This window comes from Botryllus schlosseri, chromosome 16, assembly GCF_051294905.1.
Source record: "Botryllus schlosseri isolate E-star chromosome 16, Bs_hap1, whole genome shotgun sequence".
In the NCBI taxonomy this organism is placed as follows: Eukaryota; Metazoa; Chordata; class Ascidiacea; order Stolidobranchia; family Styelidae; genus Botryllus; species Botryllus schlosseri.
In genome coordinates, this window is record NC_137251.1 from 12336845 (window position 1) to 12363677 (window position 26833).

A 26833-nucleotide genomic window follows, 5' to 3' on the forward strand; every position below is an offset into this window, starting at 1 on the left:
GCGTAGTAATTTCCTATGTTTATTTGAATTATTCCACGATAGAAAAAGTATAGTTAATATGCACAATTTTCATCTGCATTTTCTTCATTCGCACAAGTGCGTATCATCACAAAGGTTGAAAAGCCCTGAGCTATACAATATAATATCGATGAATCTAGTAAACCTAATGTAGCCGTTCGGTCGATGATCTATATAACTGTCAGAAGAGGAAGGCTGGCTACCATCCTCCTGACTCAACTGTATCGAGAGACTTGCACATTCGGCGGATATATTGTAACGAATGCAGGCACAATATTGCAACAGCCGCATCATACCGAAGGACCAAAAATTGTATCACTCAAACTCAGCACACTCAACTCTATGACTGGTCTTGTGACCAGGTGGTCGGATCTCGTTATACTCATCAACATGGCGGTCGCACCAACTATACGTCAACGCAACTGCATGAAACGGAAACGGTCCAGTAGTCTAATTGCAACGGGTCGATAAAAATACGTGTATGAACACGAGTCTTTAGGGCTTCCAGAATTCTGAAAGTGTGACGAGAGTGATTTAACAATCAGTCATATACAGAAGAACTACAACAAAGATATTAAGCTACATTTCAATGCGGGAAACTTTAAGAATCACTAATTATAAAATTAAACAAATATCACCTAGTGTCGAAGTGCATTGGAATGATATTTCATGATGCAGAGTCAAACAAAGACGCCTATCGATCTTGGTACCTTCTAGACCTGCAGGCAAGATTGGAGGGTCTACTTCTATGCCATGTAGGACCGAACTAATTTTCATTTTATTAGTTCTTCACCAGGGTTCAAACGAGCCCGTCTCACGGGTTCGACATATAATTCGTGATGACACGCACCCCTTGGGCCATATTGGCTGCACGGAATTAGGCGCCATCAGAATACACAATTGACTAATGTGACTATTGTGGAGGTACGTCGTGTAAAGTGTCGTGCGCAGGGGAGGTTTTTGAAATGCTGCAATCCGCAACACGATGTTGCGAGGAACTTTTCAATGCCGGGCAACCCATTTCTGAACTTGTCTGTGGACGAGAACTGCAGTAAATGTCAATTAACAATTTTTCATGATAAACGTGTATCAAAGATGTTACCTTTTAAACACTCCAGGTTATGCACAGTTCATTTTTACACCAGTAGTGTAAAGTAATGCATTATGTGGCATATTTTTGTTTTTGCATATCAGTTAAAATGTGCGGCTCGCCGAAGGCTTTTGGAGATTAGCCCAGGTTTAAGAACCAGTAGTCTGTAAGAAGTTGGTCATCCTGAAAATTTCGCCGGGTCGGCTGAACATTAGTGGATCGGGAATGGGTCAAAGGTTTCCTTTCTAAAGACCCAACAGGAGTTCAAGTCCGTGTAAAGTGTATAGCTAAGTCAATGAATTCCCAGACTGAGGTGTCATCTGAATCAACGGGTATGGTTCTATACGAGATTCCTCGGCCATGTCACGCGACTCATAAAGTGCATCCCATTTCGTCACGTTGCTGCAACGGTAGCGGCCTCTTGATCGCCATTGTTCGAATGATCGATGCAATCTTGCCCTTCATCTGAGAAATTCAGCTCCTTGTCCGGCTCCTTCTCGTCGGCTAAATTTTTCGCGTATTTGTTCTCGAAGAATCGCCCCTGCGATTAAGACCATAAACAGAGTTGTGTTTCGAACACTGTATTAATAATAATACAAGTAGCCTGTGCCGATATTTGAGTTTTGTATATGCGAATGAATATGTGTATCATTTGTATATGTGTAACTTGAGATGGTGCAAACGTTCGCTTAACATTTGTGTTCGTGATAATTAAGACGTTGGCGCTCGTAAAAATACCTTGTTAGGTTCTACAATGTATATGTCTTATATCAGATCCAATTTATACCGGTAGACGGCTCGGATTAGGCCAACTATGTAAGTGCTGCGTTTTTCATGCAAATATCATGTTTTCGTTGCCTCAGTGTGTTAATATTCTGGAACGTTCAATTCGTTCAACCGTAATTACGTAAGAATCATTATCAAGTTTCCACGTACTTTCCATAGCAGGAATATGATAAATGCTATAAGCATCACTCCTCCGGCAGCTCCCAATATAACATACATCCATAGGGATTCGCTTGGAATAATCTCCTCCTCGGAGTATGGGCTTGCTGTCAGAGTGACCTGTGATCAAACGTAGTTTATTGATATCAATAATATAACAACTGAACAACACAACAATAAACTAGAAACGATGAACATGTTTAAGGTATTGGAATATCAATGAACAAATGGAGAACTCAATAGCGCGGCCTCTGTGCGATGGCGTTTTGTACGCTATGCACAGCAAATTCACCAACACACCGTCATAACGCCGGATAAAAGCTATACCTGGTTTCTCTCACTGAATGTGTACCATATGTCGACACCCAATTATTTTAATGAATCGCTTCGCTTATTGATACCAATAAGATTAGCAATAATACATTATGCGTGAAGACTACATTCAATTTTTAAATTATATAGAACTTGAAAACAACTTATCTGCGAGAACTTCATGCTGATATAGGGTCAAATTTGCAAATACTATGATAAACAATACAATATAATCAGTTCAAACCTCATCCTCAATTACGGTCACATTTCCGCCTTCCTTGTTGATGTATAATAGTGAGTTTTCTGTAGTAATCTTCAACTTTGATCTAAATCCGATGGACGTGATCTTCTGGCGGAATACCAACGTATAATATCATTAGTAGCACAGTATCAGCTATAGTATAGAGACTGATTTCAGTAAAATCACTAACCGTGTTGTTGTATATACTTTGTATGCTATCGGTCCACAGTCTGAAGCTGGCTTTGAAATGAACTTCGGAGAGATATAGGTTCGAAATTGTGCATGTTAAAACTTCGCACGTGTAATTACTATCAGGATCACGAATAGGGCACACCTGAAAGGCAAAATAATTACCAACCACTATTTACGGAATTACTTCTTCGAGCAGGATATACAGTTTGGTCAGTACTAAAAAAAAACTTATTCTCCATGGCACAGATATGATTCGAAAAATGGGAGAGTAGCGATAATTTATGATTTTGCTGATTCTAATAACGGTAAAAACGAGTGTTTAGCTTACTATGTCGTCACCAGATAAGACAAAGTCCGTAGGAGTGATTTGACCCGTCTGATCGCTACTAGACGTTCCAGAGTTGGCAACTGTGGTTGATTTAGTAAATGCATCACTGCCTGCGTTGTCATTTTGACCTATCCCGTCCATGCTGAGATTATATACGTTCACTTTTGTCTGATCACACGTACAATGAGCCTTAAGAGAAATCGTAAGATTAGATTACTTCATGGCGATTTCAAATTCTAAAACTCAATGAATGATACGTCGAGATATCAGCAAATCCTGAACATTGTCGAACCGACGAAAGACTACGAAGATGATTGTTTAATTTTCAAATTTGACTCTTATAAATGGAACATATATCCGATTATATAAAAAACATGGTGTATGAGGATAATTAATCGATCTTACCCTGCCACTCGAAGTCAAACACTGCAGTTTGAACAGATATAGAAGTGGATGTTCGTCACGGAGCAACCAAGGATATGTGAAAGTGATCACAGATGATGGTATGTTGCTGTGTCCCTTTCCGTCAATCTGAATACACATAATCCCACCGTGTCAAATATCCCCCGCATATAGCCTACCGTGATGGAAAGATATTCGATGAAACAATTTACCCGAAAATCGATATTGAAGTCTGAGGTGTTCCGTCCGATTTCGGGAATGGAAGTGATGTTAAACAGTTCCCCTTCGGTGTAATTGAATGTAATCTGGGCATCCCCTCCATCACTGTAAAATAGCGTTCGGAACAGATCAACGATTGATGTAGGCATAGCCCGTTTCTAACTACATGTATAGTATTTATATATAAATTGTATGAATAGTATTCATGTCACAGGCAAATAGAAGGTGAAGGTGTACAGTGAGTACAGATCCTCGTTAAACAACAACATAGTCACCTACCTCCGAAGACTAATATCCGATTGATATTTGATAGGTACCGATTTTTCAAAGTAGTTGTCTTCCAGGGTTGTTTTGTTCTCTACAGACGTCTCCGAGCTGGATAGGCAAACGATACAAATAATAATTTCACAGGCAAGGTGACCGTAGTAGTTAGACGGTTGAGCACTTCGAACAAGTATAGATGTAGCCTACCTCGTTACCGATCCCCTCTGTTCACAGACGATGATGGGAAACCCTATATTCATAAAATGAAACACTTTACTTACTCAGGGAGGATCGAAAATTTGACTTTAAAATCACTGAGAGTTGCATTTCGTCCAAGGATGTCGGTAACGGCAGTCAAATTGAAAAAGCACTGTAAAAAATACATAAATCATTACAACCCCGTGATTGAGATTCCTAAGCTATAGTGCGTTACCAGTGTGCCCGGTTTAAATACGTTATCCTGGCTGCTGTATTTGTAAATTTGTTCCGTGCTGCCGTTGACTGTTTTTGGAGTACCTTCTGCTTCTAGACACTGATCAGCAGTAATCTAAAATTGGATTCTCAATGTTAAAACTCAGTCTTTTTACTTAGTCTGCTTGTGAAATACACCATGGAAACAAAACCTATCACTCGTGTAATGTCGTAAATTTATACAGAAGCAGAAGTATCGACTTCCAAGACATGTCACCACATGTCATGTGACACGGGGGCTGCTTTCCCCTTTGGCTATATCTATGAACATCACAAACAGCAACACCATAAACAACCGACTAGAAGCCCTAAAATCATACTTACCAGTGTGAGGGAAATTCCGGGTGGATACAGCACTTTTAATTTCGTATTGAATGAGTTCTCCCCGGTGTTAGTAAAACTGCCTGTCATATTCACAGAATCCCACTGAGAAGTGATCACGAGCGTCGATTGCAAATCCGGATCCGGGCTGCAAAATAAGAGATTGAATTCAATTGATAGAAGTCACGTATTGAAGCCAATCAATCGATAGCATCAAATATATATGTTTGCAATAGGGCGTTACCTACTAAACTTGGGTATCGCAACGTTCACTGATAACCGAAGGTCTGGAATACAGACTCTACCGACGCATCCAGTTGCCCAGTCGAGCGTAGCTTGGGATCGCTTCGTGCTGTTTCTAAATGTGGCGTGTGCAGTAAATTAAAATGTTTAGGCCGAGTGCGCGAATGCGTCTCACTTTTCGATGACCGACGACATCGGCGTGCTGCTGAATTTAGGACTAGAGTCGAACGTAGCACGCGCTGCGATTACAGACTTGAAATCCGTCGCATTTTGCTGATTAAAAGCAATATATTTGTGACATATCCAAATCCAGGACTGATAAGTAAAGGAATGACCTAGCTCGTACCGCTTTTGACTACTCTAATATGCTTCACTATCCTACATAAAATAATTATTCATCTATTTACTCCAATAATTGTTTGAAGTCGAATTGCCGTCTTCAAATTCAAGTCCGACATCTCGATGGGTCCCCCTACTAAGTTCAATATTTGAACTATCTGATACTTATACTTCTGTAGCAGTAGTAACGAACTATTCATTTGAGTCAATCTTGAAGAGCCTATCGAGATCTTCAAGAATTTCAAGGTACTTGTAAATTGCCTAATATTATTCTACAAAGCATTCGCGCGATGGATAGGAAGTGTCCGCATAGGCACGTTAGACCTACCAGCATATCCAGAATGTGATAAAAGCAACTGAGACTTTCCCGTTGTACAGTCACATCTTTCGACAATTTGTTGAAGGTTGTCTCGTGGAATACTACTCTGCTACCGGTTAAAACGTTGGAATCAAGTGTGATGGTGTATACTAGCCCTGATAAATACATAAACGTTATTAATGATAGCGCCAATGTAGTAGAAGTAGAGGATTGATTGCAGTGACAAAATATATTTCTTTGAGCATCATATAGGTTTCAATGAGTCGCCCTCATCCATACTCGGATTAATCAAATATGATTATACATATTTTGGGGCATTAAGGCAGTATGCCATATAGCTCACCGATCAACCAACGTATATACTTGGTTTTATAATTAGATTTGCAATACTTTCGTGTAGGCTACATCGTGTGTTGGCCGTACTTTTCTATCATTCATACTAATACTTGAACCAATGGTGTTGCAAATATAAATTATTGCCTTGTATGTTGTATACAACCGGACCGGGAAACATTACTATAGCATGTTTAAACTCTACAACTCAACGTTCAGCTGCAGCGTCATATACAAGGGTGTAGGTAGCAGTGCTGGGATCAAGTCACTACCTTAGAGTCGCGAGTCATCTCGAGTCATTGCACATTTTGACGCGAGTCAAGTCAAGTTAATCGATTTTCGAAGGTGACTCGAGTCAAGTCAAGTCACTCGTTTTTTGGAGGTGACTCGAGTCAAGTCGAGTCAAGTCGAGTCAAGTCGAGTCAAGTCGAGTCAAGTCGAGTCAAGTCGAGTCAAGTCGAGTCAAGTCGAGTCAAGTCGAGTCAAGTCGAGTCAAGTCGAGTCAAGTCGAGTCAAGTCGAGTCAAGTCGAGTCAAGTCGAGTCAAGTCGAGTCAAGTCGAGTCAAGTCGAGTCAAGTCGAGTCAAGTCAAGTCACGAGTCAAGTCACAGTTCAAGTCAAATTGAATTTTCGAACCATGAGTGATGATTCAAAGTCATTACATTTTGCTCGCTGCGTGAAGGACATATTAATTAGCCATTTATCCTGAATGAAATAACGAATATAAAGTTGAATGCAAGTAAAAAGGTGTTGTGTCACTCACGCATACGTATAACTGGTAACTACGTATAACTGTATAGCTCCATGCTACAGTATGTTATATTCATTCAAAATCCAAGATCGAATTCGAAGCCTCGGGAAGTTGAAACAAATCGATATCGTACAATGCACTACCCATCCATCTACACATCTGTGAGATTATAAACGCATAAACTATATTCGTTCGATTTAAATTTTTTAAATGGTAAAGATGAGCGCTGCACAATGTGAGCACTGAGCCGTCTGAGAAACAGAGATGCGTTGCTATTAGAACCAGATTAATCTACTACTGCTACAACGTAAGCTGTGTTCATTTCGTTTGCGGTCAATTTATTTGTGATGTACCAATGGAGGATGAGTGAAACGTACAATCGGTGAATGAATGGTTATTCTCACATAAGTGACATCGGCGTATCGCGAACAATCCGAACATACACAAGACACAGATATTTAATCGAGCCAGTTTACTTGATGACTTGAAATTGACTCGTGAATTTTGCTTCGAGTCACGAGTCAATCCACATTTCTGAAGCGCCGAGTCAAGTCAAGTCAAGTCATTTTGGCAAAGTGATTCGAGTCAAGTCAAGTCATACGAAAAAGTTGACTCGAGTCATCCCAACACTGGTAGGTAGACATAAAAAACTAATATCTTGGGGGCAAAAATTTGAGAGGTAAAAACCCCTCCCTTTAAGATATGAAAAAATATAGGCCTAGTAAAATCAATGGTTTTGGGCCTTTATTTGGGCCATTATTTAGTCAACTCTAGGGGGATATTAACACATATATTTCACCCACAGTTATAAAGTTATGTTATAATATTAATGCACTTTCGGGTGTGGAGCGAAAGTTTTTCAGATCCAATGGCTGAATTGTGTCAATAATTATTGTTACTTAGATTGGTCTTGAGACCCCATAGGGTATCTACCCCCCTAAGACCCCTATTTCACGGTTACACAAAAGCCCGACTTCATTTCCATGTATGTCGACCACTTCGGCGCGAATATTAACAATTGACAGTTGGACACATATATATCAAATGGATTGGCCAACATGTCTCGGTCATTTGCGGCACCGAAGTGCCTATTTCAATAGATTCAACAAAAATAAAAATGAAATCGGACGTTGTGGTACTCGTATTATTCAAGACATATGCATTGTACATTAAATCGCACGAAGAAATTTAGAAGTTTAATCATTTAACCAAAAAATGCGCTATAAATTTATGCTTACATATGAAATAATTTTAGACCCCCTTCGAGCTCGCCCCTCCTCCTTATTGAGGCGTTTCGGGTTGCGGCTGCATGTAAGCATAAATGCTGCCCTGCATGTAAGTTATCATTATCAGATTTACCGGTAGAACTGATCGATGGGGCGTCTTCAAATATTTGGAAGGCACTCAATTATACATCTTCAGCTAAATGTCAATACAACAGGGTAAGACTATTCAGGAGTTTCTGGAGGGTGAACGCGTTCGGGTCAATTGTAATTAATTGCTTAGTTGAAGCATGCTGTTATTTCCTGGCCTCCGGAGAAAGTTGTCGCCACACAAAAGATCGCAGACACGTACCCAAACAAATTAAAAGAGAAACTTTTTTGAGACGCGCACGATTCACAGATTTTATCTATTCACGGGGTGCAATATTTCACTGTGCTGGTCGCATTCGTACCTCGGGATTCCGATTGCAAGGACAAGGTCACCTAGCGCGACCTTCGGCCACGGTTCTATCGCCGGCGATCTTTCTGGGATCGCACTTCGTGTTGGCTAAAACTTTATCTGCCATGGTGTGTAATTTTGGCGGCGGAAAGATGGCGCCCAATAGTCCTGCAACTGCATGTAGCACACGCGAATACAGTTGATTCAATCATGTGGGCCCACATCATGCATAATTTTATTTAGGCCTATTTTCATTTTTATTTATCAGGAGGTGGGAACGCATCAATTAAAAATCCACCAACACATTTACATTCGAAAGATTTTGGGGACCGTGGTCCCTTTGGCCCCCTCCTGGCTATACGCCAATCGTCAACATCGTGTGTCTATCCCAGTAGATATATAAAAGGTCAAAGAATAAATAGGAATATGTTTACCTATCGTATCCTCTATGGAAGTACCATTTGCAAGGATGCAAAGTCGCAGTGTAGCGCAATTTTTGTAACCCTCATTGATACACCGAAAAAGTTCGAACGAAGAATTCATAAACGTAAGCGTCGACGATATTTTTGAAATTGGTCTCGATCTGAAAGATGATATAAGGGAAGTAAGTCCCTTCCTCTGACTCTAGTCTAGCCACAGTCTCGAACAAAACTTCCTCGACATATGCGGAGTGGAGGGTAAGCTATACTGATTTTCCATAGTAGATATTTAGTAATTCTGAAGCTAAAAATAATGTAACAATGGTGCGCTCTCACCTTAAAATCACCATTGAATCGCTTTTTGGAGCTCCCACCAAAATATCTGGGTAACCGTTGTTATCAATATCAATGCCACCTTGCAGTGAATGTCCGAAGTAGTGTAGAGATGGGCCGCGTAGGGTTGACGAAAGAATTTTCTGTATGATTTTATAGTATTTTCATGCAATTAACAAATCGTTATAGCGGCGCGCATGGATTAAATTTGAAAAAATAATTATAAGTGAGTAGGATTCCATAATACTTCAATAAAAAGACCATTTATATATGTAATTAGATCGGAATTCTGATTTTGACGAAAATGCTATACAGGCCTTCACCGCAATGGATGAAAATTACTCAGAGATATAGTTTTTTCGCTATTCTGAAAGTTCCGATATTTCAACACATATTTAACGAAGATCGAGCTTTTTGGAGGTGCAGAGCTTCATTATACAATATTAGAGTTATATTCATATTGAAAAGATCCGAATATTTTCAACTGAGATTCATCAGGGGTAACGATATTGATACATATTGATCGGTTATTGGCGATAGCGGAGATAGCTGACTGGTTTCACGAATCTGATCTGTGTTGTTCGGTGTCTTACGCGCCCAAACTTTCACATATGACCGAAACTGGGAATGTCTCGTGACAAGTTCAGGTATACCCCGCATGCAATCGATGTTTATGGTTCGAAAACTGTGAAATAATGAATTGGTCATATTGAAATGAATTGATGACATCATTTCCCCTTCAAACGTGGATGCTCTTCTTGTGGGATTGATCGGAATTATAGTTGCTTCCTTACGGACCGAATTGAGAACTTCCTAGCTCATTCTTAGGTAACACTACCACAAACGGCCCTGACTGGATAGATGATGCCATTAATGAACTGTCGTCTTAGAAAAGACGTGGTAGCCATAGATAAGCTCAATTATGTAAGGATTGCACCATATAACTCCAAGGCTGCCCAGCGGCAATATTTACCTCTGAATTCTCAACTACAAAGTGTGTATTCAAATAATGCTTGCACTTAGGTACTAACTAAGGAAGGTGGGCACGTGGGCACATGGGAACTATAACTGCGATATAATTCGGAGTTAGGTCCTGTTATCGTGTAGGCCTACCACCTTTTGAGTGTGAATGCACACTCTTTTCGTTAGGAGTTTGCCTCTAGTCCAGTGGTTCCCTAGTGGTCCGCGAAGCCTCCAAATTTGCAAAATGGTTGCAAATCTAATTTGTAATTTTTTTTAATTTGAGAAATCACGATGTAGTTGCGCTACTGATTACTAAAACTTTGAGACCCACATAATCATAATGGCCATCTGATATGAAATATTCTGCTGTGTCAACTCCTTTTGATTGCCAATAACTTGAACGAATTGCTGTTTCTATATGTTCTGTTAGGGTCTTGGAAATATTTGTCTGCAAAAATCCATTTTCTATTGTGATATACGTAACCGCTATTCCAGAATAACTTTAGGATGAGGTGCTGGATTCAAACGATTAGTCTGGACGTTATATGGTCATTAATAATCTGTTTCTCAATGTTGGTGCCTTAATTCTTAGGGTTACCATAATTTGTGAATCACTCTTTAGCGCCCACTTGCGGATTTACACGGAGTTATGAACACATTGTCAGTCGATATGACGTCACACTAGCAGAGCTTCGCCTATCGACTGTATACAGGAGTGGGGTGAAACAGAGGTTTTCAATTGGCCATTTCTAATGTGACCTCTGGTGATTGCTTGGGTCTGCAACAGATTTTTTCACGGTCCGGATGAAATCGTCTGGTGGACCCTATCCGGTCCGCCAGTTGTGCGTTTGACAGCCCTTCTATACTGTTAGGTCGGTGTAGTTATCTGGTTATGTGTTGTAACCAGGTCCGAAACAACATTATTTCAGCCCCCTTCCACCCAAAAAAGCACTAATATTGGATCCCCCATAGGGTAATCAATACAACTTTTTGCGGGTTTACTACATGCATCTGCTTGTTACACTTGTGAATGAATTCTGTCAATAATATTGGTTCATCCATGCATTACTATCAAATACACCAGTCGATTGCACATCCGGTGGTTTCCAACCTTTTGTGACCGCGCGCTCATTTCCAATTTGGAAATGTTCCGCGGTCCAGCTCAAAAATGATAGGTTGATTAATGAACAAAGTATCCAAATGACCTTAACCAACTCTAGGAATATGCCGTTATCTTGTAATTGCGATTACAATTACATTTATTTCTGTAAATGATAGTTATTTTCATTTATTTTTGATTGCATTTTTTGCGAGGGCCGTTCGTGGTCTCCATATTAATATCAACACACGTTGTATGAAATCGCACCCAGCGCGAAGAAGAATTTCAAATAACATAAATCTGCTTAAAACGAATATTATTTAAGTTGATTTACGAAAATTTTGAAGCCTACTTCAAACCTTCAAAATTCCGTACATTTGGGCATATTTTATAATTTCATCCCGTACGCAGTTTTCACAGTGAAATTCCGGACTCGCCCGGGAAATTCCGGACGTATGGCGACCCTAATATATGTTACGATTTGCGATCGTACCAGAAGGGGTCGTTTGAAAACGTTGCGCGTTATTATATTACATTTGCCACCATCTTTCTGGAGATAGATTTCCTGGACTCGTTTATATCAAATCGACGGCGCGGATTTTCAAGACTCGGCCTCGTATTTCGAGAAATGCAGCTACAGTATTCGCTTTGAAATAATAAAAAATTTCCAAATTTCTACATAATAACATGATGTTATTTTCAAGAAAAGTCATTTCATTACTGTTCAAAACTACCCTACAGGTAATATTTGCACAAGACAGAGGACGGTCGCACGGTAATTGAACTAAATTTGTACTAAAACTTGGGGGTCCGCCGGGGTCCGAGACGGTGCAAAAGGGGTCCGCGAAGACATGAAGGTTGAGAACCACTGGTCTGCATGTTTCCGTAGCTTTAACATGTAGCTTGTCCGAAATGGGTTACAGTCTACTTTTAAACAGTTTGTATACAAATACGTTCGAAACTTCCCAATCAATTTAAAATTTGATGTTATATTTCTATAACTGAAGGACAAGCATCCAACTTCCTGCATTTTTGAATTGAGATATACAAGTCTTATATATTTGGCTGACCGGCAGGAAACTTGAGAGTCGCTGTGCTAGATAATATAGTGAACAATACGATAAATTATATTGTTTACTTGGCTTGGTTCTGGAGAAATACTACCATCCACGCCCAGGTAAACAAATATTCCTCCTCGTCCATTGTCTGCGAGAGGTGCTCCAATGATAACATCCTGGTATCCATCGAGATTTAAGTCCCCTGCTGCAGAGATGGCCGTCCCAAACCTCGAATGGGCTGCTTTATCCCCAAACAACTCAACGGGTGAAAAGAGTCCGTTAGTCTGAACGTGTGCTGTGTGTATTAGGTATCATTGACGAGAATAACATGAAGGCCCGTTACCCAATCTTGAACTGAATCGTTCCCGCTTGAGATGTAAACATACACCCGTCCTTCGTCGTTGTTTTCTCCAACGAATAGGGGGGATGCGATAAATAAATCTTCGCGTCCATCTCCGCTAACATCGACACTCGTTAAGCAGCCGCCGAAATATGCTGCCACTTGGTCACGCCCATTGGGAGGTAAGATCGTAAACGTGCTACCCACGTACGCATCATTTTGCAATGGCTTGTAAATGACAACCTGAAGAAGAGCGATATTTGAAAGTACCTGATGAGTTTTTGAAGACTCTGTTAAATATAATTCAGAAGTTGGATTGCAGTCCAACAAGTGTATTTCCGATGTATTATCTTACTGGGCTTCAAAGACCTATGTCGCTCTCATATGACATTGTCACGTCAATGTAAAACGGTAGATAACAGTATATCAGGAAACATTGACTAAATCATTATCCTCATCCCTAACTTTTTCCTGGCCATCAGTCAAGGGCCAACAGCCATGCTTATTGACATTCATGTGGTTTGTATTGCCTGTATCGCATCCTTGGTAAACTGCTTTCATTTAACATACACAATTATTGCAATACACCTAAAGAGAATTTTGTATCGCAAAACTTACGGCGCCGGCCATTTTATGTCTTGGTGCTCCGGCTGCGATATATTGCCCGTGCGATCTGCCGTTAAAGAACCCCGACACCGAGGCGTAACCTGTTTTCAACGAAGAACAAATTTATTTTTCATACTGTGTAAAATAGGCGTGTCACATACCCATATACGAATCCGTTGTCAATCCCGGCAACGCGGTTTCGATCGTTCTATAGCTTGACACGTCCGGTGACGAATCTTTGTTAACCTGAAATCTCATCATGCTCCCGCTATCAAGATACATTCCAACTGCGCCGACGTGAAGTGAACCATCCTGTATATTCGAAAGGTTTAACGCCTACGTAATTGATGTTAACCGGCAGCAAAGAGCTCTAATATATATTCAGATACCGTAATGACGGGGTTATTTCGCCCAGTTGTAGTGACAATATCAATCATAAACGTGATGGGAGAATATCCCAGAACTACTTTATAAGACTAGTTTTGTCTAAAAAAATTGTGATGTTGACGAGGAAGTAGTCCAAAGCACCATCGCTTAAGTTAGCAGCACAAGAAGGCAAAACATACTTCAGTTCTCGGAAAAGTAGAAATACCCTGTTACAGATTACCTCTGGTGTAGCCTAATTAACTTCTGATGGTGTAATTAATCTTAATACCTCCAACGACGTTATGGACGATCCGAGCTGGCGATTATTGACTGAACTGGCCGCGGTTTGGTCGTCCTGTGTGGCCGATTGTCCTGTAGGTGAGATAAGATGACTCTTATACGCGACTCGGCTACAGTAATCAGATTTCCGTGAAGTGGGCATTTTTATTTTTGTCCTTGTTGTTTTGCGGTATATACACGGGCTCATCTAGCCCAGCAACGCCCGGATACACATGCCATACCATGCATGCTTACATACCATGCTGAGTGCATGATGTGAATATGCCGCTGGGCAAGAGAGGTGCATAAATCGCATCATCCAAGTCTTGCACCACCAGTCCACGCTATCTATTGCGCTATGTTGCTTGTTGGTAGGCATATACCTTCAGACGCGACGGCGGTGGCAATGTCTTTGATTAATGCCGAAATGAGCGGCCCAAGATCCTCGAAAGTCGCAACTGTGGAAACTCTCTCGTCGCTCTTCCCGCCGTTAGCAATCGTTCGCAGTTCACCTTTCTCATAATCGCCAACGCCAACAGCGAAGGGTGTAACGATCCCGGTCTGGCCGTATTTAGTCCACCTGCCAGGATTGTTATGACGCGAGTCATTTTCTTAAATATCAAAAATGACTCACTTGAGTCACATTATGTATTGAGTGACTAGTACGACTAAGGCATTTTATAGTAACTTCGAAGAATAGTGAAGTTCCATGTTATTAGTATTTCTATCAATAGGCCTACTGGTGCATGAACATTATGGCAAGAAACTATTTAGAATAAAGAAAATTAACATATTATAAATGCTAGGCATCTGATATCACCTAAGCCAGGGGTGGGCAACATGCGGCCGTCGACATGAAGATTGAAATTACGAATTCACTCGCGAATTTGTCAGAGATTTTATTCAATCTTAAAATTTTGGCGATTCCAATATATTTGCACTGGGATGCCGACAATCCTGATGTGGGTTCAAGAAAAACAGCATGCAGCCAAGTTACTGATAATGATAATAACAACGGGCCCACCCGAAGATGCATTATTATTTATAACTTGCCCTAAATTTTCGAAAGCACTCCCTCTATCAACTCTACCGGTGGATCTGATCACATGGGCCGAGAAAGGACAAGTATTTGATATTATTATGTGATGATAGCTTCTACTATTAATGAAGGAATCCATTCGATGATCTCAACCATTTTCGCGCTTCGCGTGACCATAACAGTTCTCAGTGACTGCTGTATTCATAACATCACCACTCGCGATTGCGGTGCGTATAATAGGCCGATATGAAAAGTAGACCAGTCCGAAGTTCACCAGAAATGGACATTGGACATGGACAGTTTAACCTTAGACCAAGAAAAACTGGTTTAACATAGGTATTTTGCGACCTGTTAGTTGATTACGGCTTTGCCCTGGAATGCGGCCGTAGGCTACATAAGTAATCGAAATGCAACCGTGATTAGCAAAAAGGTTGCCCACCTCACATCTAAGCAGAGTAGCGAAAACGTGGCTTGAGCTCGAAACTGAATAGTGAACACAATGTATTGGGCCCAGACTCGATCTTAACATTGGACTCGGACTTGAACCTCCGGACCCAGACTTGCTGTAGGACTTGACTCGGTGATGAATTGAAAATGAATCGAGTCAAAACTATAAAAGTATGATTGACTTGTGAATCGGAAGCGGATGACTTGGTTACATCTCTGCCACCTTCAAGTTCGGAAGGCCTGAAGGAATGCTAGATCTTTCCTGATTTGGTATTGTTGTGGAATCAGTAACATTGTGCTACTGACCATCTTGGTAAATAAGCAGCATCGGTTGCCGCTCCGTCCGTGATGACGATAATGACTTTCTTGCTGACACTGTAGCGATTGGATTGGAGAAATTCCCACTGAAAATAAAAACGTAAAGGTGTATCGTTCCGAGATTTTCAGACACCTCTCAATAGGCCGCTGGAGGCAATCATCAGCACCTGGCCAAGGCGCAATCCATACAATGTGGCGCAGCGGCACCAACCAAGATTGCACGTGCAAGGTATGAACTAGGGATGGTGCGAACCCCTGAAAGGTTCAGGTTCGTGTAAACGCGAACCTTTTTGAAAGGTTCTTCATGAAGGCGAGCGTAAACTTATGGCGTCACGTGACGTCATATTGCTAATTCCAACCCTACATTTCAGTGAAGTGATAGCCTATATTAATGCGCACAATACAAAGTGACGACTCGGGCAACATAATGCCACAATGCTGAAATACATATTGACGTTTTGAACGTCGCCAAATGTATCTACTGGCTGGCCTAGACCTTAAAGGCGTAGGCTTATATTCCCTTGCAAGGCCTCATGGGGCAATCAAATGTTATGATAATACCATAAAATCAATATCGCTTCGCCAGAAATTTCGACGAGGACTGGCAAGGGAATATCAGCTTACGACTTTACGATCTAGGCCAGACCAGACAATGTATTTGGCATCTGAGTATTGCTACTTTGATATTCAGCAGAGTGTAAAACGGGCTTCCCGATATTACCTCTTTAACAAGTTATGCAGCAGTAGCTAAAGCACCCCAATCGCACGGATTTGGTTTTTATGATACAATGAACATATGAAATCAAGATTGCCCCGTACGCACGCTAGATTTTTTACATCAGACAACGATATCAACGAACGTGAACCTCATGTTTACACCTTCCCTAGGTTGCATATGTCGAAAGGCGAGATCGATATGTCAGGTCGTGGTCCAGTAAACTTGAGGGCTGACTGGTATTGTTTCAGTAGAATTTGTTTGTCTTTCGACTTCAATGTGGACATGCTCGACGACTGTCGGATAGCCGGCGAGATACTGTTGCTCACTGCAGGTCCGGCAAATTCGATAAAGCCATGACATTTTATGTCGACCATATGGCACTTGACCGACGTTGACGCGCGTGTGTTGTGCTTATGCACTTTTGACACCGAGGTAAAGAAGTCATTGAATATTTGAGGGTAGTGACCGCAGTAGAACTGATACATAAACTTGACAATTTCAAGTTTGCGCATAAAGGGTGATGCAAGGATATATATTTCAAAATGAATACATTCGTGTTAATTGCACACACAAAAAAACAATTATCATTTCGAGCAGCGTAACAATGAAACAATTTAGCGTGTTTTCCTTAATAATGTTTTGTAATTGTTAATTGGTAGCATGAAATCATCCAACCGCTATCTGTGACCTATAGTTTTCAAAGTAAATCTGTAGTATTGTTGGAGTCAAAGTCGGAGTTTTGTATGGATAAATAGTGTTAATCGGTGTTGGTGCGTTTAAATATTCGAGAGTCGGAGTTGGAGTCGATCTATTGAAAACCTCTTGAGTCGGAGCTGGGGTCAGTTAAAAACAGCCCTGGTGAAATCGTCATGGGAGCCGCTTGATACCAACGTGACTACGGAATGTATTTTGGAAGATTGTATCTATTTTTAGCGTGATTAATCATTTTTCATTAGTCGCCAAGATGCATCTTGTAATCTCGTAAGTAGCCACCACCGTTTAACTAACAAAAGTAAGCGAGCCTTCGACGAAATATACTATACGAAGCTGTTTACGCGAGTACATTTCGGATCTTTCATAAACCACTCCCCCTTGAAGTAGCTTTGACACGTCATGGAGGTCACTACTTCTTTTATAGTAAATCAGCGACTAATTTGACGACCCCTGAATACGGGTTAGGTAGGCCTATAATCAGTGACGTGCGGTGAGGTTCATGGCTGATGAGGCACGGACTCCCCCCCCCCCCCCCCACACACACACACACATAAACACGCACGCACGTAAAGTACCTGATAAATAGACCAAAAATGTGAATAACAACAGCAGCGGGAATACATAGTATTTTTTTGCACACTGATAGCCGTTGCAATTCCACATTCTACAACACATGTAGGACTGGTCGCTATTGTGCTAAATGGGTAAGTTAAGACGGATAATAATTACCATCTATTCAAGTACCGGTATAAATTATTCGAAGCTCATGAAAGTATCATCCTCATTTACAAATATTTTTTCAGTAAACAAACACTAGATTTGCCGAATTTCGAAAGAAAATACACTACCACACTATAGGTCAAGTCAAAATACACTAAATCTAGTGTAAAAACACTATAGGAGTAGCACCACTGGCCACAAACAATGACAACGCAGGCTATGTAAGTATAGCTATCGCATACCACAATTAAGGGTTTATAGTTATTGCAGTTGAACGCAGCATAAAGGCCACAAACAACGACAATGCAAGCTATGCAAGTAGCTATCACATACGACAATTTAACGGAAAATATATAACAGCTACATAAGTAAGGGAATGTATTTGCTCCGCAGTACGTATTGACCGTCGCTACTATATAATTCCTACAGGACTGCTGTATTCCGAAATCGATAGTGCGTTTCAGCGATTGTCCAATTGTTAGCGAATAGTGCATGAGGCAGATTCGTTTGTGCCTCACCTGGCTATTGTTTCTATGCGATGGCATTGTCTGTAATAAGCCGAATGTCACTATCCTTGGTGATTTTGGGGGGATTCTGATGCTCTGGCACTGTTAATATTTGGATTTTCGCAATCAGTGTGACGATAGCATTTGATTGATACCCGTTGTTATGAATTCCGTGCTATTTATGATGAATTGCATTGTCGCAGGTGAGGCACGACCCGCCCGTGCGTCACCTGTGCCTCAATTCTCATTTCGCCCTGTATTTTTGAATAATAAATATGCAAATTGATGATGTTAGGTGAAAAAATGTTCAAATTTAGTTATTTATGAACATCGGTGTAAAATATCAATACTCATCGACTCATGGAGGGTTTTCACAATTTTCACTTACTCACCCTGACGGCAGGTGAGCCACTGCCTCACCTGCCTCATTGGACCGCACGTCGCTGCCTATATTCATGTATTATTGTCTCGCGACTCACCTCGCTCGCTCTTCTCAGCCCGTAGTATGTGTACGTGTGAGAAGAGAGATATATCATGTTTTCAATTTTTGTTTTTATCTCTTCAATTGACAACCGGTCGTTCAAGACATAAGGTATTTCAAACATTCTGGAATTCTTCACTGGTACGCTGAATATAAAATGTATTGCATTGTTTTCACAAAATGCGTATAGGGACCAGCTCGGACAATACTTAAAAATAGCAGCGTCCTTGTTGGCATACTGCACCACCTCGGTTCGGACAGCGTCGCCGTATGTTTCCATTAATAACCTGGTGACATTGATAACCCACTGTTTCACTGTCTTGAAATTGGCCCTCCCAATACTACCGGAGCCGTCCACAAGAAATATGACATCGATATAGTTATCGAAACATTCTGAAATTCAGGTAAATATGGTTCAGTCTTAAATATCGGTATTATGCACGATATATACTCGCTTGCTTTTGTTGTATTTTACTGCTATGATGCTATGCTTCCACGCAAATGGTCTAGTTATATATAGGTTACTTAATACCAACCGCAGCCTACGATAACTTATCGTAGGCCCCGTATCACCGCAAATTATTATATGTGGTTCCGTGGTGCAATATTGTTCCTGGACTCCGGCACTATCCTATACAGACGTGGGCGTAAACAGGAAGGCAAAATTCGATCCGCTTTTAAAGTGGTTTTGTGTCCACTCTATATTCAAAGTTGATGTTCGTGTTTTGGAGTTCGCATCACCGCTTATATGCACTCAATTTCCGTGGCGCCGTGGGTGATGGAAACTCGCATTTTACACATGAACGTGGATATCATCTATTGGGTAGGAAGGTGAGCAAATAGCAATGTTAAATAGGTGGTGTCGTTTTAATTGAACCTATAGGCACTAATCGTTGCATACACTAAGCAATTAGGTACGCCGTTCCGGATAGTTATTACTGATAAATTAGGGTAGGCTTGGCTTGTCATGGGGGATGCTAGAAAGCCAGGAAGTTCGTTAGTACAGTTTTTCCGGGTTTAAAGGCTTCCCGCCAACTGTTTCTATGTGGCTAGAGCATTCATATTTCCTGACAGCTGAGATTGTAAGGCGAAGCTTTATATTTTTGTTTGGCATAATGGTATCTATAATCCTCTACAGTTCTTTAGATTTATAACGTAAGATTTATATACTTTCTTCTATATATTGCACGTTTAGGGTATGGCTTATTGAAGAAAAACGAAGGTCGTTGGCGAATATAGAGAAGTGGTATGATCCCACCCTATAAGACCAGAGTAATTATTGTTTTTATGAATTAAAACCGAAGTCGAGTTTTAGTAACTGACCATATTGGTAAGACTCTAGGTCAGAGGTCTCAAACTATAGATAACTAACCTACGGACAGATACGCAACACCCGTCGTCACGCTTGCTTGCCCGGAGGAAATTACTGCTCAGCAAACGCAACATAATCGCTAATCTCATCATCTCAAAGTCTGAAAATCGGCATTGTTCTAAACAATCGCAGCGGCGCATCACAATGACCATACAAATGGCCTTTTCGTGGTTGCGATTGTTCAGAACAATGCCAATTTTCAGACTATGAGGTGTATTTCAAGGGAGTTCCATTGCCCTGATTAGATTTTAATGTATATTTTCGGAATCAGTACTACAGTAGCTTTCAAATGAGATCAACTTTATTGAATTTAAGCACGCGGGGCGTCAGCTATGTGATTAGCAATGATGTTGCGTTCAGATTGCCGAGCAGTAATTTCCTCCGGGCAAGCAAGCGTAACGACGTGTGTTGCGTATCTATCCGTAGGTTAGTTATCTATACTCAAACACGCGGCCCACGGGCCGCATGCGGCAGGCGAGACCATTTTGTGCGACCCGCGACGTAGCTTATTTAGATATCTAAGGACCGGTAGGCATACATTGGCATTATGTTGCCCTCTTGATGTATAGTTAGTTACATCCTGTGTCATCTTGGGTATCTTTATCCTTGTTATCGTCGCCAATTAAATGTGGCGAGTATAAAGTAGTGGTAGTAGCCTTCACAGCTGTAACACCAATGGATTTTTCGGCGATTTGACATTTCTATTGCTATGGCACAGTAATCATTATATTCAAGTCGTTATAGATCTGTTCCAATATTGGAAGGTAAATCTAACGCTGATTTAATTTGACTTTGGTAATGAATTGATCAATAGCCTAGTTATTAGGAGTATGCATGCCCGAAACCCGGATTAGGCTGTCCTGCTGCAACCTGCAATGCTCTGATATCAGAACAATATTTGTAAAATTCTAAAACATTCCACGTCTGCCTATAATTGTGACGCGTGGAATGTCCGCTAGCTGCAAAATTTTACGATGTCCTGATTCATTTGTACTGTGTTTTGGTGTCTACAGCTTAATATACAGCAACTATGCCAAGTACAGCAACAATTTTATTCAAATATATTAAAATGTGATTTTTTCGTGCCAGGCGTGAATTCACAATAGTAAATCACATTTTCATGATGTGTGTGGGATGCCAGTCTGCAAGGTCCCGTCAAATAAGGCGTACTTGGAAATACATTGCGCTGCGGCCGCGGCGCCATCAAAAAATAGGAAATTGGCCCACGGGCACATCTGAGTTTAAGACCTCTGCTCTAGGTAATGTTTGTTATTCCTGGTCTTTCGACATCTCTCCAGTCCGATATTTGTATTGATTATGATTATTCGTAGGATTCGTTCTAGAATTTTGTAAGACCCCGCTTATGTGGATCGAATGACAATTATATGCACCTGTCCTAGATATACCGTCAACACTTAGGAAATGACTCTGGAGTCAATCTCGATCGCGGTAGGCCCCGGGCTGATATTACCCAGCTCGTTGTCGGTATTAAAACCCTATGCGCGTAGCCAGGGAGTTTCTCATTTAAAACTAGAAATCCCGTCCTTTTGAAATGCCAATTCACTAATTCGTATTATCCATGCAGCGTACTGCAAATTAGCGAGAATCATTTGTATACAAAATGTGTCATTGACATCTGAAGCGCGCTATCGTCGCTGGTTCGATTCAGCGCGTCCGCATGCAGGCCTGCGCTATATTTGCAGGTATGAACTATCACGTGCACCAGGCCAGGCCTGATATCGTTACAGCAGTCCACAGCAGTCTACAGCAGGACTGGCGCCAGACTTGGACAACTAGATAATTCTAGTTGTCTAATGTCACTAAATTAGAGCGAAATGCCAGTAATCTAATTCTAATCTAATTTGTGAAATGCTTCCATACTCTAATTCTAATTCTAATCTAATTTGTGAAATGTTCTTATGCCCTAATTCTAATTCTAATCTAATTTGTGAAATGTCCGTATTCTCTAATTCTAGTTCTAATCTAATTATTGTTTTCCTGAAAATGCCTCTTTGTCCGAGGCATATTGCACCATTGCAGTGAGTTAAAAAGAATATCCCTCTTGCGCAGGGAAATCCAGTGCCAAGTCGCCATCGCCTTACTTACACCGTGCAGTCATAGTAAATATTATGACGAATAATAGCCTGCTAGAGTAGCTTGTAGTCTGCAAACAACATTCTAGTTTCTAAAACTTTACGTTAGTACATCGCCATTCTGACTAACATGGGCAATGCCCGCGGTTACCATAAATGAAGTAGGCCTAGTATTTTATTAAAGTATAGTAAAAATCGAGCCAAGCTTGGTGTACAGAAGTTAACCATTCTCATGGTTATGGGAATGCACTGTTGTTTTTGTTTATTGAACAAAAATATGTGGCGCTTATCTCCTCACGGCCTTCTGCACCACGCACTGTGATTTGATGTGAACTGCATTTGCTGTATTCATTTCCCATATACAATTTCATTGAATTTCCAAGTTTTTGTGAACTAAGTAGCTCTAATTCTAATTCTAATCTAATCTGGAAAAAGGTTAGTAGCTCTAATTCTAATTCTAATCTAATTTGAAAAAAGCTGTGTAGCTCTAATTCTAATTCTAATCTAATTTGGAGAAACTTTGTAGCTCTAATTCTAATTCTAATCTAGTTTGAAAAAAACTGTGGAGCTCTAATTCTAGTTCTAATCTAATTCAGAAAAGCTGAAAATTTTCTAGTTGTCCAAGTCTGACTGGCGCGTGTGATAACTTCATCGGCCTAAACTATAACGTCTGCTACAGGCCTCGCATGATTTGCCTGCTATCTCTACATGTGCGATTGTTATGTCATATACTCGCTGACAGCGTGAAATTAAATAACTTTGAATCTGCGCAATTGGTCACGCACAAAATCGAACGGACATAATCGAACGGACATAATTGATTAGTGCTCATACTAAAACATCAGAAGATGTGTGGTAATGCCGAGTTATCAAAAGATACGACAGCTCTGAATCACCCGAAATCGGGGCCATTACAGAACAGATTCCACAGCAGACTTCCGCAGTATTAATTTGTGAAGTGGTTCGTCGTCACCGAGGTTGCGTATTCAATTGTTCGCGCGCGTGTTGGTGAATAGTGAATTGTTGACATTGAGGCGAGATCGAGGAATCGCTAATTAACCGCTGGACTCACTGTCAAGCTTACGTGCACTTATACGCGTAAATTCGTCAACACGATGAAGCTTGTCCTACTAATGTATTTTGGGCATTTACGCATGTACTTAACCGTAATAAATAGATGCTAACTTGGTAAATTTTAAACAATTTCAAATCCCTCCCTTTTTGTTCAAACCCCTCCCTTTTTTCATCTGGTCACCCCATGTAAAAATAAAAGTCAGCGCCTATGCTCACTGCTGTGGACATTGAACAGCTGGGGGGACAAATTCAGAACGAATAAAAATGGCTTGATGGGAACGTATTCCAAGAAAACTGGCTCGTTAATAAGGCATGGCGCGACATCATGTCAACCAAGTCATCGCATTACACCATTACACCGTACAACTTATAGCACCTACTTGATTCATTCCATTTCAGGAACTTCCATGAGTCGGTGATTGGATTCCCGTAGTAGCAGGCTCCAGGGCTGGAGATTGTTTTCTTGGCGCCAGGGCATTCCCTAAGTCTTCCTTGCGCGCAAACCTTGGCACATATATCAAATATTCATCGCAGTGAACTTGAATGAAAGAAAAAACATTTCATTGCGATCACTTGTGTCTTAAGATAAGGCTTACAAATGTGTAAGCAACCAACTTTAATGACATATGCAATGGATCATACTTGGGAACGGAAGTCAGAAAACCGAACAGTATAGTATGGTGGCAACAACCCCTGTTCGTTAAGCTTCCGGTAAAAAGCTTTTCAGGTTTCAGATTTCAGCGTTAACTTTATATAATTTCTAGGCTTTAGGTATTCAGGAAACGCTACATGTTACAAAAATTTGCTCGTGATATTGCATTCAACAACAGGTCTGTTTCCCTGTCCAGAATACCTCGATTACTAAACAGTAAACACCGTCAGTGGCTTAATATCCCTGGGTAAGTTTACAATATCTGGGTCAGATTAAGGGGTAAGTTTCATTTAGAGATTGTCGATCGGCAATTTTCAGCGAATGCATCTGTAAAATTCCATTTGCCCATTTGGATGCACCAACTTCGGAATCACCGAAATCGATATCTTCGAGAGGCTGTTAAAATTAATTTTGCGTGGGCTCCGTGATCGTGTTGGTGCGAGTTATAAAAGGGTTGACATTCGACTCACCGCATATCTATTATTGTTCGATATTCTTTTTAGATTCAAACCCAAAGCGTCGTTATCAAATTTATGGAAGTCGCCGACTTGTTCCCGATTTGTCGAATCGAATACCGTCAATTGTTTGCAGTTTGGTACTGAATAGTCGCTGGAAAACGAGACCTGCGTGCGCGTAGTGGCTGTAAATGTATAGAGGAGGCACTGCAACGTGTCTAGACGCTTTTAAGGCTATATGCCAAGGCTAATGGGACAAGTATAACTATAACAGGATTCACTGCTTGAGTTCCTAATTCATCATTATGCGCCTTTATATACGTTGATTCAAAACATAATTCGGTCAAAGTATATCTCTGTAGCAGACACAATACTGAAGATTTTCGTTGGAGTACCAGATATTCTGCTATCGTAGTGCACATGCCACCTCCTTTTGTCGTTTGTCTTTTATATTCTCTGCTTTACTTTTCACTCAGTGCACATGCCTCTTCTTCACTTCGCCTAGGCCAAGGATTGTGTTTGATTACAAAGACTACTCCAAGTCGTTTCGACGCTATTCTATCTTTTCATTGTATTGCAGCTTTGTGGTGTTTTGAAATGATGAAAATATCAATAATACTGATTGCTTGATAGATTGCTATTCAACATGGACCCCGTTGCCATGACGAAGAGCTGGCAAAATTGGCGCTACACTGTCAACTATTTTTCTACTTCGAAAAAGTATGAATGAATAGCCTACATACCGCGGAATCAAAATTCATCCATGGGAAAGTAATCTAAAACCAGCACCATTAGACAATTACAACTCTCTCCTACAAGTTGTCACGAATCGTATCTGATTAAACGGATTCAGCGCTACGAAGCACAGTCACTGTTATATTTGAAAATACATAAAAAGTGGTATATGCTAAAACTTATGTCTAGTAAGTTGGCGGTTACTATGTTACACTAAATCTCCAAATTCGATTTCACAGGTAGCAAGAACAGAAACACAACAGTAATTATCCAGTCTTTATATTCAATAACTTATACCCGTAGTTCCAGTGTTAAGCGATGCTGTCGTGGTCGTGCTCCCAAGCCCATTGACCGCTGTAGCTTCCGTGGTAACGACAGGAGATGTCGAAAGTCCTCGAAATCCATTCGAGATATCAGTAAAATTGATGTTGCAAAAGTATATTGATCCGACTGAAGAGTTACGTCCAGCTATTCCATCCTTGGGTTGCCCGAGGACGAAACTGAGGAAAATCACATGCTCGATAACGTATACATTCCAGACTTATTGCATCGCCTATTCGAAGTGAAAACTGAATTAACACAGTCATATGTTTACACACCGGGGAAAGAATAACTGATAATCTTCCGTATCTCACATACATGTTTCGTCACGCCATAGTATTTTCGCCTACCTGATATTATTTGAAGTCAGTGTCGCATCGAAGGTGTACCCGGCATACGCGGGTACTGATGAGGGATCATAACCAGTCGGCGAACCGCCATTGCGTAAATATATTGGGTAGACTTGCTGCGCTTCAATGTTGTAACCATCGCTTGCAGAACTGAACGCGATAGCCAATAATAGTATGCATGATAACATTTCGACTACAATCTGTCATTCAAACATCTGGTGATGTATGCTGCAGATTTCAAATGAACTTAGAATACGCGCAAGCACTTTTCTTTCTGAACCGTAGGCCTATAGACTAAAGTTATGGTCTATATAGCAAAAGCATTGATGCTCCGATTGTATATGTATTTGCATATCTAAGTCAGACACAAAAGAAACAGCGAACTACGTCGCTATAAGGTATTTCCAGCGCTGCAGTGAGGCGTATTCCATAAGCTCGGAAGATTGCACCATGCACATGCACACTGCACAGCCAACAATGCATGCAACCAACATATGATGCAATCACTATGACGTCGACGCACTGACGAAATCACGGCTTTCACACGAGACCCTGGCATTTATTCAAACGATATTTCTGTGATTTACGATTGACAGTTCTAATGAAACCGGAGTATGAGTGAATTAGCACTGGATTTTTTCCTACTCGGACTATACTTCCTAAAGTGGTTATGTTTTATACTACTCTCACTTCTACGTTTTCGAAAAACCATCTACTTTTTACGCTTGGACTTTGTTGCATAGTTTTATGCATCCATTTTGTCACATTTATGAATGAAATTGTCATAATAACTTGGCGAAATAGTCCCTTATCACGGAAACTGATGATATTTTCAAAAGTTGCACTTATCTGTAATGACATTAGTCCTTTTTGCGCGTCGCAAAGATGCAATGTGCAATTCCGGAAGAAGCGACTCGTAAAGGTAT

The 26833-nt window shown here is 40.7% G+C and overlaps 2 protein-coding genes across 4 annotated transcripts in view; one reads left to right on the top strand and one right to left on the bottom strand.

The window, feature by feature from the left end:
• Positions 1 to 26833, top strand: part of LOC145458237 (integrin alpha-11-like) — a 329408-nt gene that overhangs the window by 182557 nt on the left and 120018 nt on the right. The window lies entirely within an intron of this gene.
• Positions 1176 to 26581, bottom strand: LOC145458239 (integrin alpha-1-like). 3 transcript variants are annotated; one of them, XM_080336559.1, is made up of 29 exons: positions 25908 to 26581; positions 25534 to 25736; positions 24517 to 24686; positions 23775 to 23898; positions 19065 to 19248; positions 18854 to 19001; positions 15705 to 15802; positions 14296 to 14492; positions 13923 to 14005; positions 13429 to 13579; positions 13280 to 13368; positions 12665 to 12904; positions 12402 to 12605; positions 9205 to 9344; positions 8884 to 9032; positions 5714 to 5859; positions 5222 to 5319; positions 5048 to 5161; positions 4807 to 4951; positions 4445 to 4558; positions 4293 to 4381; positions 4027 to 4122; positions 3741 to 3852; positions 3532 to 3657; positions 3127 to 3315; positions 2797 to 2940; positions 2610 to 2711; positions 2045 to 2173; positions 1176 to 1649 (listed from the first exon to the last, which is right to left on the bottom strand). In XM_080336559.1, the coding sequence occupies exons 1-29, from the start codon at positions 26093 to 26095 to the stop codon at positions 1503 to 1505; spliced, it is 4119 nt and encodes a 1372-aa protein (XP_080192685.1). In that variant the 5' UTR covers positions 26096 to 26581; the 3' UTR covers positions 1176 to 1502. The 3 variants fall into 3 exon arrangements, with proteins under 3 accessions (XP_080192685.1, XP_080192684.1, XP_080192687.1); XM_080336558.1 differs by having other exon boundaries at positions 1177 to 1649; positions 2610 to 2714; positions 25908 to 26577; XM_080336561.1 differs by lacking the exon at positions 24517 to 24686 and having other exon boundaries at positions 1177 to 1649; positions 2610 to 2714; positions 25908 to 26049.

Bases quoted from the DNA above. Each gene is read 5' to 3' on its own strand.
- LOC145458239 (XM_080336558.1), bottom strand. From the start codon at position 26,095: ATGTTATCATGCATACTATTATTGGCTATCGCGTTCAGTTCTGCAAGC. The intron at 14,006-14,295 runs GTATATGCCTAC...TCTCACCTACAG, and splicing joins CACCGCCGTCGCGTCTGAAG to GACAATCGGCCACACAGGAC. The intron at 4,952-5,047 runs GTAACGCCCTAT...CTTATTTTGCAG, and splicing joins GCGATACCCAAGTTTAGTAG to CCCGGATCCGGATTTGCAAT.